The 12844-nt window shown below is 40.9% G+C and overlaps 1 protein-coding gene across 1 annotated transcript in view; it reads left to right on the forward strand.

Annotated features, from left to right (window-relative positions):
* Window positions 1-1326: 1326 nt before the first annotated feature.
* EIF2AK1 (eukaryotic translation initiation factor 2 alpha kinase 1) overlaps window positions 1327-12844 on the forward strand; it is a gene marked incomplete at both ends in the record, with an annotated part of 33005 nt that continues 21487 nt past the window's right edge. The window contains 7 exons of the mRNA XM_084251161.1: window positions 1327-1444; window positions 6984-7142; window positions 8160-8293; window positions 9396-9433; window positions 10468-10567; window positions 11086-11166; window positions 12625-12724. Of these exons, the coding sequence (XP_084107287.1) occupies window positions 1327-1444; window positions 6984-7142; window positions 8160-8293; window positions 9396-9433; window positions 10468-10567; window positions 11086-11166; window positions 12625-12724 (730 nt within the window). The remainder of the gene's footprint in view (window positions 1445-6983; window positions 7143-8159; window positions 8294-9395; window positions 9434-10467; window positions 10568-11085; window positions 11167-12624; window positions 12725-12844) is intronic.

Raw genomic sequence — 12844 nt, forward strand, 5'->3', positions numbered from 1 at the left:
AATAAATAAAAAGGTTTTTATTCCAGGTCTATTACTGATCTGTGATCTCTAAAGAATTGTTTCAATAACGTAGTGTTTTGTTAGGTGACCAAACCATCAGGGACATCAGAGGGAAAAGAGGGTGGGATTTTGAAGCTAAGGGTTTCAAACCACAGTTGATTTAGTGTGGCCAAGGGGACGGTTGGAAAAGGCAGTCTCACGTAGTGTTTCGCCTATATTTCCTTCTATGTATTTTATGGTTTCAGGTCTTATGTCTAGTTCTTTAATCCATTTTGAGTTGCTTTGGAAACAACCTAAATGCCCAAAAATAGATGACTGGATCAAGAAGATGTGGTACATATACACCATGGAATATTACTCAGCATTCAAAAAAGATAAACACATGCAATTTGCAGCAACATGGATGGCGTTGGAAGGGATCAGGCTCAGCGAAATAAGCCAAAAAGAAAAAGAAAAATACCGGATGGTCTCACTCATAGCAGGAATCTAGAAAACTTAAATAAGGGACCAGGAAAAAGAATAACTATAATAAAGTAAAAATCAAAATCAACAAACAACTATGAACCAGAGACATTCTATAAGGGGTGGGTGGCTGGGAGGGGAGGGATTGGGGTCAAAATAAGGGGGTTGCAATTGTATGGGGAATATAAAAATAAAATTTATTTAAAAAAATAAAATAAATATAAATTAAAAAAAAAAGGAAAAGGCAGTCTCAGGTTTGAAATCATTTCAGTTGAAAGTTCTTCAAAACCAGTGGATTTCGTGTTGGGTTGCCTTCGCTTAGGAATCTAGTTGGCATTTCCTGTTTTATTGTGGCTTAACGGTTGACCAAAATAGCTTCAGAACTCATAGAGACGGGTCTTGTAGATTTTTTTTTTTTTTTTTTGGAAAAACAAATGGCAAAATAGTCACTTTTGTATCCGCAAAAAGTAAACATCTGGATTCCAATCTCTGCGGACACCATTCTTACACTGGCACTGCTGTTGGCGTGAGAGGTGAGTGCTCTGACTCATCTGCTGTCTGAGGCAGAGGCCGATGTCCAACCCGCGCAGTGGCCATTGCCCCCCAGTCCCTCCCGGTCCGTCCTCCAAATCCGCCCCCGCCCCCGCCCCCGCCCCCGCCATCAGGGCTCTGACAGCCCCGCCTGCCCTCCCGGAAGGGGCGGAGCCGGCGGCAGGACCCGCCCCCGGCGGCGGCGCAGGCGGACGGGGCGAGTCTTCCGGCTCCCCGGGGCTACTTCCGGGTCCCGTGAGAGCGGCGCGGCTGCCCAGCGTGGCGGTCCTGGGGGAGCCGGCGGGCTGGGCTGCGGCCCGCGCGCGACCGGCGATGCTGGGGGGCAGCTCCAGGGCTCCGGAGTGCGAGGCGGAGGGCGGCGGGGCGGGGGCTCTGCCCGCGCCGCCTGCCATCGAATTCCCAGCCGAGGGCTCGGACCCCAAGTACGATGGTGAGACCCCGGAGTGCCTTGGCGGCCGCGACTGGCCCACGTCCACCCTCAGGCCCGCGGGCAGGGGACAGCGAGGTTCGCCTCAGGTCTGGGCGAATTTGGCTGGATCTGGGCTTGAACCCGGAGTCCAGGGGGGCCCCCATGGCCGAGTGGGCGGGCCGTCGAGGGTAAGGTAAACACTTAAGGAAACGAGTGTCTGCACCCCTCGTTTGTTTACGTTTCTGTTCTTTAGTTTCCTCTGCGGTCTCCGGCTTCGGACTAAGACTTCCTTCGGGCGACTTTCCAGCTCTCTAGCCCTGTAGTTTTGTCAGGCGATGGGTGTGGATCAAGAGTCTTGCTTTTTCCTTCTTTAGTCTTTCGCTTCGCTGACAGTAGCTCTAAACCTCTCGTAGTGAGGCAGTGTGGCAATCATTCTCGTCGTTTTAAAAACAATTGGCCAAGTTTTCTTGAGGGCTTTATTATTTTTTTTAAAGATTTACTTATGCATACAAGAGCTGGGGTACAGGCCAGATGTGTGGGGTGAGAGGATTCACCAGAGACATCGCGGGGAGCAGAACAGGCAGACTGACTGAAAGACACTGCTAAGGGGAGCAGCAGGCGAGTCAGGAGAGGTCTGCTGCGCCATGTGGGCTGCCCCCTGGCAGGCCAGGGGATGGAACTCATGCAGCAGAGGCTGCGGACAGCTCCATGGGTTGGGTCTTACCCCCTTGCCCCACCAGGGAGGCCCTCTTGAGGGCTTTGGTTACTAGGAGATAAGCATTAGTGAGTCAAGTTATTTAGCATAAAGTGAGTTACATAAAATGTTGGCTCTGCCAGTTCACAGTATCTAATATTTAAATGAAAGTGCAATAGGCAAGTTATTTTAATTGCTACCAGTTTTCTTGGCCACTTTAAGAATTGTGTATCAAGACTGAATATATTGATTCAGGAAGGTTTTTACTATAATAGTTTCAATAGGAGAATTACAGAGAACACACATTCAGTTGGAGCATGAAACAATTATTAACATGTTGCAATGGGTTTAAAGGTGCACACAGAATTGAAAAGGTTTCAATTTCTTAAATTCATTGGTTTTTCATTCCTAACACTACTTAAAATTCTTGATCATAAAGGGAGACAAAAGCAAACTGGTAGTAATTTAAGTAGGAGTTGTAAGATAACTTTTTTATGGGACAAACACAGTTTTTTTCCCCACATGTAAGTTGTATATTACAGCAAGTCAAAACTATGTAAAGTGTTATGTCATAGGAAAAGTCCCAGCTGTAAACACAGTCTATCTTTTCTGTAATGTTGTGATAAGGTTTTCTGCAAGCTAAAGATTATTCTTGAAGGGAGTGATCTTAGATAAGTTTAAAAAAACTTCCTTATGGTTTCTAATAGTACTGTTGTGTACACACATTGCTTTTTCCTCCAAAAGACTCTCAATATCCAGACATGACTTACCTTTTTATATGAAAAGTGAAGCCTGTGAAAAATATAGCTACAGTTTTAATAGACATCAAAACAGAATAAATGATTTCTTGAAGGTCGTGGGATGTGAGGAGGTCTCTCTGCCAGTAAATGGTAGAGTCAGAAAATTCAGGTATAATCTTACACCTGTGTTCTTTGGCAACTACTGTGTAGAGATTTGCTTAGAGCCATAATCAGCCTTTGGTCAAAGTTGCTGTGGTATCTTTTTTTTCACCCCTGTGGAACATCATTCATTCAAAGGAAGGCCAACCTTAAGCCCATTGTCAGACCCATTCATTTTTCTGTTCATTTGGCACAAGTTTTTCAGAATTTTTACCTTAGACTAGTTTTCCAGGTTCCTCTTTCATTTAATGAGTGGCCATCTGGATGATACTTCCCGGAGCAGATGGAGTTAGGTGATTCTTTTCCTGTCTACTCCTTTTCCACTGGGCAGAGATCTGGAACTCAATTTCACCTAGGATCTCTGTGTTATTTCTTATTCTTCTATAAAAGAACTTGACAGCATCTTTCCTTTTAGCCACACTCCTATTCTTGACCAGATTGTGAAAAGGGGAATTTATCCTTCTCTGCATTTTAGTATCTGACTAGTGGCCTTTTAAAGCTGTCATTTTCTTTTTTTTTTTTTTAAAATAGAGGCATGTTTTATTTATTTGTTTGTTTGTTTGTTTGTTTGTTTATACATGCACTGGGTACAGTCAGAAGCGCGGGAGGGTGAGAGAATTCACCAGAGGCAGAGCGGGGAGCAGAGTTTGATTTCCCAAATTCATGTGACTCCAGAGACCATTCTTTTTTTTTTTTTTAAAGATTTATTTATTTATTTATACAAGCGCTGGGTGCAGTCAGAAGCACAGGAGGGTGAGAGAATTCACCAGAGCGGGGAACAGAACAGGCAGACTGACAAAGTACACTGCTGAGGGGAGCAGTGGGCATGGCAGGAGAGGTCTGGGCGCCATGTGGGACCCCCGCCGGAGGCCGGGGATCGAACCGGTGCTGCAGAGGCTGTGGGCAGCTTTGCAGCCCAACACTCAACTGCTGCGCCACCAGGGGAGGCCTGAGACCATTCTTTTTTTTTAATTAATAAGTAGAATTTTCTCATTTTAGAAAATAGGAAGTTATGAGTGGACCTAAACTCATAACACAGTGGACCTAAACTCATAACACAGAAGTGGACCTAAACACAGAAGTAGGATTTGTTGGATCAGAGAAATAAGCATAAAATTAAAGAAATATTTGATAATTTTGTTGCAGTGACCTCTTTAAAGGTTGTTAGTTTTGGGCTTCCCTGGAGGCACAAGGGGTTAATTCTCACCACTATGAAGCTATCAGCAGCCACTGCAGGAGTCTGATTCCCAACCAGGGACCAAACCCACATGGCACAGCAGACCTCTCCTGTCTCACCACCTGTTCCGCTCAGCAGTGTATTTCAGTAGATCTGTTCTGCTCCTCACTCTGTCTCTGGTGAATCCTCTTACCTCCCTGCACCTCCGTCCTACACCCCAGCTCTCGTACTCATAAAAAATTAAATCTTTAAAAAAATAAAGGTTGCTAGTTTTTATGAAACTATCTGGTATCACCTTCATCAGTATTACTATCTGACAACCACCTTCTTTGATTTGATAATGGACTATTTATGATCATCATTCTCTACACCATCATTTCTAACAGCAGTTTAGTATTCTGTGTACAGTTTATAATTTATTTAGCCAAATTTCAATATTCTAAAGAATTATGCTGAATTATCTATCTATTTATTTATTTAATAGAGGCATGTTTTATTTATTTATTTGTTTGTTTGTTTGGTTTTTTTGTTTATACATGCACTGGGTACAGTCAGAAGTGCGGGAGGGTGAGAGAATTCACCAGAGCCAGGGCAGGGAGCAGAGCAGGCAGAAGGACTGAAGTACACTGCTGAGGGGAGCAGCGGGCGGCAGGAGAGGTCTGCGTGCCATGTGGGACCCTCCCCCGGCGGCCGGGGAGCAGCCGGGGATCGAACCGGCGCCGCAGAGGCTGCAGGCAGCTTCGTAACCCAGCACTCAACCGCTGCGCCACCGGGGAGGCCCTAAAAATAAAATTTATTAATTAAAAAAAAAAAAAAAAAGAATACTAGGTACCCCAGGCTTTAAGTAGTTCACCAGTTAAATGGTAAACTACAGTACTCAAACAAGTATTGTGGCTATTTTAATATATGCTATTACTCTAGTTATATTAATCCTATATAAGTTTTAATTGTGGTTCACTTTCATATTAGCTTGTAAGAGCTCTGTAAATTTACTACCTTTTCCTTTTCATTATGGTACAGCTCTATGTACTGTATCTAAATTTGTGATTCATAGTTTCACTTTAAGATGTCTTTACAGGGCCTCCCTGGTGGCGCAGCGGTTGAGCGCTGGGTTGCGAAGCTGCCCGCAGCCTCCGCAGCCTCCGCAGCTCCGGTTCGATTCCCGGCTGCTCCCCGGCCACTGGAGGAGGGTCCCACATGGCGCGCAGACCTCTCCTGCCGCCCGCTGCTCCCCTCAGCAGTGTACTGGGTCCTTCTGCCTGCTCTGCTCCCCGCTCTGGCTCTGGTGAATTCTCTCACCCTCCCGCGCTTCTGACTGTACCCAGTGCTTGTATAAATAAATAAATAAATAAATCTAAAAAAAAAAAAAAAAAAGATGTCTTTACATAGAGAAGTTTTTGCATGGCCACATTTTTCATTCTTCCTCAGTAATACTCATTTGAAATGAATAGCACATCTGCATCTAAACAGAGCTTTTATTTTAAGATTAATATAGCCACCAATTTAGATCAGAGAGGAAATTGCAATGAAGTCTGGATTTGAAAACTTTGGCTTTTCTAGGACCTTGAGTAGTTAATAGAGGAGAGTGGAATAGAATATCCATTTTCAAACAATAACAATTAAATAAATGGTAGTATGATAGTCTTAATATCATTAATAGAATGATAGTCTTAATGTTTTTAAAGACTAATTTTTCATAAGAAGTGAGATTGACCTACTCAGTATTTCCATCTTTCCTTCTTTTCTTTCCTTATCTGTAAATACTTTTTTCTTTGGGCCTGGCCTTGGTTGTCTTCTAAAAGAAGCCATCCTGGGCCTCCCCGGTGGCGCAGCGGTTGAGCGCTCGGTTGCGAAGCTGCCCGCGGCCTCTGCGGTGTCGGTTCTATCCCTGGCTGCTCCCCGGCCACCAGAGGAGGGTCCCACATGGCGCGCAGACCTCTCCTGCCGCCCGCTGCTCCCCTCAGCAGTGTACTTCGGTCCTTCTGCCTGCTCTGCTCCCCGCTCTGGCTCTGGTGAATTCTCTCACCCTCCCGCGCTTCTGACTGTACCCAGTGCATGTATAAACAAAACAAACAAACAAATAAATAAATAAAAAAAATGCCTCTATAAAAAAAAAAAAAAGAAGCCATCCTATTCCTGCCTGCTTGATTGTTGACTTGAATATTTATCGATATTTCTACTTTTACAAACATCAATACTAAATACTAAAACTACCCCGTTCCTTCCCCCCCCCCCGGTGTCTTTCTGCTAGTTCTCCAACTTCTAGAATTCAACTCAAAACCAGTTCCAGCACGTCTTTCCTTTTTGGCTGAACTGACTGATCAGCCCTACTCAGCTTAACTGCTCGTTTTTTATTTTTTTAAATTTAAGAAGTTTCTTTTTTTTTTTTTTTTTTTAAAAAACCTGTTTTCTTTTTTTTTATTTTAAAGATTTATTTATTTATTTATACATGCACTGGGTACAGTCAGAAGCGCGGGAGGGCGAGAGAATTCACCAGAGCCAGAGCAGGGAGCAGAGCAGGCAGAAGGACCGAAGTACACTGCTGAGGGGAGCAGCGGGCGGCAGGAGAGGTCTGCGTGCCATGCGGGACCCCCCTCCAGTGGCCGGGGAGCAGCCGGGGATCGAACCGGCACTGCAGAGGCTGCGGGCAGCTTCGCAACCCAGCGCTCAACCGCTGCGCCACCGGGGAGGCCCTTAAGAAGTTTCTGTTTCAGTAATTAGAGTGTACTGTTTTGTCATTAGAAGACATGCTTAACATTTACTAATTTTTTTTCTTTTTCTAATTTTTAGAATCTGATGTTCCAGCAGAACTCCAGGTGTTAAAAGAACCCCTACAGCAGCCATCTTTCCCCTTCGCAGTTGCAAACCAACTATTGCTTGTTTCTTTGCTGGAACACTTGAGCCATGTGCATGAACCAAACCCTCTTCGTTCAAGACAGGTGTTTAAATGTTAGTAAGATTAAATTAATCTTGCTAAATAGAAGTTGTAAAAAATAGTATGTTATTTAATGCCATAGGTCTGAGCAGCAGTTGGTCTATAAAAATTTGAACTATTAAATTTTAATAGTTTACATTCATAAAATTCATTTTATGTTTTCCTTTGGGTAATTTCTTAGGAATATAATCATTCTGGGATCCCAAAAGATTAATTAAATATATACCACAAAAATTGTATATATTTAAATAAATAAGAGATAGTTTTGTATCTATAACATGATCATATAATTTTGGAAGATCTGCTAAGGTTCGGTCATTGACTAAGTGAATGGAAAATCACAGATACTCATTCTGAACCAGTTATTGACCAGAGAATTGGAACAATTGTGTTTTTGTTTTTGAAGGAAACCATTTTCCTTTATATACTGAATTCTCTGACACCAAATGTGGATTTTTTTTCCCCCTACATGGGCCAGTTCTCTGACACTAACTGGTCCTTGCAATTCAGTTCAATCCTCACACTAGCTGTCTGGAATTCAAGTCATAACTCATAGGTTAGGGACTTAGGCTAGTAAGATTCTCCTCATTTCAGAGCCAATTTTAAGTATAGTGGGTCTTTAGATTCCTCAGGTTATCCACACTTCTTCTTTTAACTTCATTCTTGTATTTTGGGCTGCCAGTAAAGTGGAGTGTGTTTGAATGTCAGAAGACTACCATACTCACATATTGTGTTGCCTTTTTAAAAAATAAACCCTAGTATTTTACTGACTGACCAGGCCTGGTCAGCAAGTGAGTGAATGGTTTCAGGTGAGTAATGACATCATGCTCCTAATCCGTGAGCACACCGACTCTTCCTTCTTTTTTGAGAATCAGTTACCACGTTGTAATATGTGTATAAATACGACTTTTGCCTAGTGGCTTTTTTTCCTAATAGAGGCCATTATTCCTCTTTATTCTATGTGTACTCTTTAAAAGTTACTATTTTGTTGACGGTGTTTCTGATAATAGTTTTCCATATTCTTTTTATAGTACTTTGTGAGACCTTTATCAAAATGGGACTGCTGTCTTCTTTCACCTGTAGTGATGAGTTCAGCTCATTAAGACTGCATCACAACAGAGCTATCACCCATTTAATGAGGTCAGCTAAAGAGAGAGTTCGTCAGGTAAGCACTGAGAAATGTACTTTGTATATGATAAAAACATTCTAATTTCAAGAGAACTGTATTTTAAATCATGATAATCATGATTTTAAAAATAGCTTTGTAACAATGTTGTCATTGGTTTATTCAAGAAATATTTATCAAATGACTACGAAGTGTTAGGGTCTTTTGTAGGAGCCAAGGGTTAAGCAATGAAAAAAATTAGAAATCTCTTTTCTCATAGAGCTTTTGTTCTGATGAGGGGGCCGTAAACAATAGGAAAAAAATATATCCATGGGAGTTAGATGGTGATAAGTGTTAAGAAGAAACATAAAACAGTGAAGGGATTTAGACCATGTCGGGAAGGACCCTGTTGATTTTTGGATGGGTATAGAGGGCCTTGCCAAGATTGTATCATTTAAGTCAGGAGCTGAAGTGGGGAGATGAGATAAGCACTATTTGGAAGAAAAGCATTCCAGGCAGAGGAACAGAAATGCAGTGAGCTTGGCATGTTTGGGAAACTGATAGGCAGCCTTTTGGGGGAATAGGGTAAGCAAAGGGAGAGAACAGAAGGTGGGACTTGGGGAGCCAGACAGGGAAAAGGACAGATGGAGTAGGATCTTAAGACTGTTTCAATGTTTCTGGTTTTAACTCAGAATAAGATGGGAAGCTTCATAGGATTTTGAGCAGAGAAGGATACAGTCTGACTGACTTATATTTTAATGGGATCACACCAGGTGCTGTATTGAAAATAGACTGAGGACAGGCAAGGGTCAAAGCAGAGAGGCAGGTATAGTCACAGAGGCTAGAGATACGGTGGCTTGGAATGGTGGTAGCAATGCAGTTTCTGCATATGTTTTCAAGGCAAAGTTAACAATATTTGCTGATGGAATGCCTTGGTAAATTCTCAGCTTTGGCAGTGAATAGCAAGAATATAGCTTTTTTATTAGTGATCTTTTGATTAAGAGAGAGATATTATCAATTGTAAACTCAAAGTAATATTGAAAAAAGCATTGGGCTTTTTTAAAAAAAATATTTTTTGAGCATTTGGAACAATTGATTTTTGATAGATTCCTTATTACATAAAAATTTCAAAATGCTTTTTAAAAGTTGTATTTTATTTTAGGATCCTTGTGAAGATAATTCTTATATCCAGAAGATCAGGTATGTGTTAAATACTTTTTTTGATTATGCAAAGATTAAGCTATCTAAAAGAAATCATGATTAGGAATGAATCTTGAATTAATCAGAAATTAGCATTGAGGTTAAATAATGTAGTTAGTGTAGTTTATGAAAATTAAAAGCCTTCGTCTTAGCAATTAATTACTGCTTCAAGATTTGCTTTACTTATTTCCCTCCTCTTTGATTCCCCCTGCCCACCCTCATCTGCCAGTCCCCTCTGCCTCCTCCATTCTATGTGGATTCCATAAACCCCACTCTTAATTTTGAGTACTGATACCCAGGCTGTCAGGGAAACACCACTGAATTTTGGTTATTTTTAGGAAATGCTAGTTTAAAATCTGAAATTGGTCTGATTCATTAAGAAATTTTAGTAAATTTACCACTTAACTAATCAACTTCTTCCTCTTAGTCATCCTTAAGATTGATGCTTTAAAACAGTGATAATCATTTCTAAGTAGATTACTAATTACTGGTAAAAAACTTGAACTTAGATTAATGATGGCCTTGCTGTCATTACTTTATTGATTCGCTAATCAGCAATCTATGAAATCTCCTCACAGAGAATGAAAAAGTTTGATTTAGCTCATCTTCCCAAATAACCACAGTTGAGTGATAAGCAAGGTTTGGCAGCTTAGTAATAAAGTAGTAACACCCCCTTTATCCTTGGAATGTGTGTTCCCAGACCCCCAGTGGTTTCCTGAAACCTCATAATACTGATCCTTGTACTTACTATATTGTTTCCTGTAAATACATACCTGTGATAAAGTTTAATTTATAAATTGGGCACAGTAACATATCAATAATGGGAAGTAATGAAAGAAAGAACAATTACAATATGGTAACAAAGGTTGTATGAATGTAGTTTCTCTCAGACTATCTTACTGCATGTAATATTTTCTGACTGAGAATAACTGAATCACAAAAATTAAACAGTTCACTAGTGTACCATGAACATGAGCTGTCTGAGAACATTTTGATTCTCTTGTTTTAATAGTTTGTTTATATTTAACTTTCAGATCAAGGGATATAGCCTTTGAAGCACAAACTTCACGTTACTTAAGTGAATTTGAAGAACTTGCCATCTTAGGAAAAGGTGGATATGGAAGAGTGTACAAGGTGGTTTTACACATTTGTTTTAACTTTCTCTCTAAATAAATGTTCTAAATGAGATGTTGTTCTCATCATCATGTTTACAGGAAAATTCTTAGAAATCATGTATATTTACTTTTCACTAAGATTTGTCATTTAGAGGAAATTTGATAGGTTTTAATATTTTCCTGACCACATTAATGTTATAGATAGATTCTAAAAATTTTGATCTTGTGTTCTGTTGTTAAGTTTTATAAAAAATGTATTAAAAGTTGTGCTGCTGTGTTTTGGGCCTTACCTAGCCCTTTTTCAGATATTGCCATTCTTTAGCCCTAAGAGCTTCTAGGAATTGAACTCTCACTGTTGTTTGAAAAGCTAGTCTGGCTGATTACTATTGACTTTCCTGCACAGAGTAAAGAGGATGCTTGTCTCCATCTTAATTTGGATCTCTAACAAATTTGGATTATCTAAGCTCAGATGAAAAGAACTTTATTCTTTTGAAATTTAATGGCTCAGTAAATTTTGTCTTTTCCTTCATTTTTTAGGTCAGAAATAAATTGGATGGCCAATATTATGCAATTAAAAAAATACTGATTAAGGGTGCAACTAAAACAGATTGCATGAAGGTATGATTTTGAAAATTTTTGTATTTTGAGTAAATGAGCATTTGGGTCCCTCTTAAAGAATTATATGTTATATGTATATATTGGCAGAAAGGTGATTTAGATTGCCAAGTTACTAATAATTGGTTACAGTAAAATAAATGTCAACACTGAAATTTTATTTAATTTTGTTATATGCACTTTGCACTGACCACATTTCAGAATCATTGCTGGAGAAATTAACTTTTCAGCAAATGATTAATAAAAATGTAGCTTGTTGGGCCTCCCCTGGTGGCGCAGTGGTTGAGTGTGGCTGCGAAGCTGCCCGCAGTCTCTGAAGCACTGGTTTGATCGCCGGCTGTTGGCGAGGGTCCCACATGGTGTGCTGACCTCTCCTGCTGTGCCCGCTGCTCCCCTCAGCAGTGCATTCTGTCCATCTGCCTGTTCTGTTCCTTGCTCTGGCTCTGGTGAATTCTCTCACCCTCCCATGCTTCTGACTGTACCCAGTGCTTGTATAAATAAATAAATAATTAAAGGCACATAACAAATATATATAAAAAAAATGTAGCTTGTTGTGAAAAAACACAAGCCAGCTCAATATTCTCCTTGTCGTGCTGTGTAGTCCTGGGCCAACAGACCTAGTCCTTTAAGGCATTTGTCTCCTGTTTTTGAAATAGTGGTGACAATTTTTTAACTTGGAGGACTTAAGTTAAAATAAGAGAATGATTATAAATGAACTGTGAAAAGTAAAAGTGTTACATACTTGTAAGTTACTTACTGTAACAGTTACATTTATGAACCTCCCTGGTGGCACAAGGACTTGAGTCTCAGCACTATGAAGCTATCAGCAGCCTCTGCAGCATGAGTTCAATCCCCAGCCAGGGAGCTAACCCATATGGCACAGCAGACCTCTCCTGTATCGCCCACTACTCCCCTCAGCAGTATATTTCAGTCAGTCCACCAGTTCTGCTCCTATTCTGTCCCTGGTGAATCCTCTCACCCCCGCCCCCCTGCACCTCTGGCTCTTATATGCATAAATAAATAAATATTTTTTTAAAAAGATTTATTTATTTATTTTATATAAGCCTTGGGTACAGTCAGAAGCACAGGAGGGTGAGAGAAGTCACCAGAGCCAGAGTGGGGAGCAGAATAGGCAGATTGACGAAATACACTGCTGAGGGGAGCAGCGAGAGTGGCAGGAGAGGTCTGCCACGCCATGTGGGACCCTCGCCAGCAGCTGGGGATCGAACAGGCGCTACAGAGGCTGCGAGCAGCTTCGCAGCCCAGTGCTCAACCACTGTGCCACCGGCGAAGCCCTAAATAAATAAATCTTTTAAAAAATTGTATTTGTCTCTCACAGAAATATTCCCATTATTTTAATATAGCTTAGATTCTTTGTACAGAGGAGTTTTTGTTATTTTACAGTAGAACAAATAATATTTGATAATGAGCAATTATCAAAAAACTATATTTCTTCTTTAGGTACTACGGGAAGTGAAGGTGCTGGCGGGTCTTCAGCATCCTAATATTGTTGGTTATCACACTGCTTGGATAGAACATGTTCATGTGGCCCAAATGCAAGGTAAGCAGTTTTGATGATTTAATTGAGGTGTTGGCAGAATTCCTTCTGTGGCCAAATCTGGCCTGTTCCTGTTTTTGTACATCTCAGAAGCTGAGAATGCTTTACTTTTTACATCTTTAG

Source organism: Talpa europaea, assembly GCF_964194135.1.
Source record: "Talpa europaea genome assembly, chromosome: 12".
NCBI classification, from domain to species: Eukaryota; Metazoa; Chordata; class Mammalia; order Eulipotyphla; family Talpidae; genus Talpa; species Talpa europaea.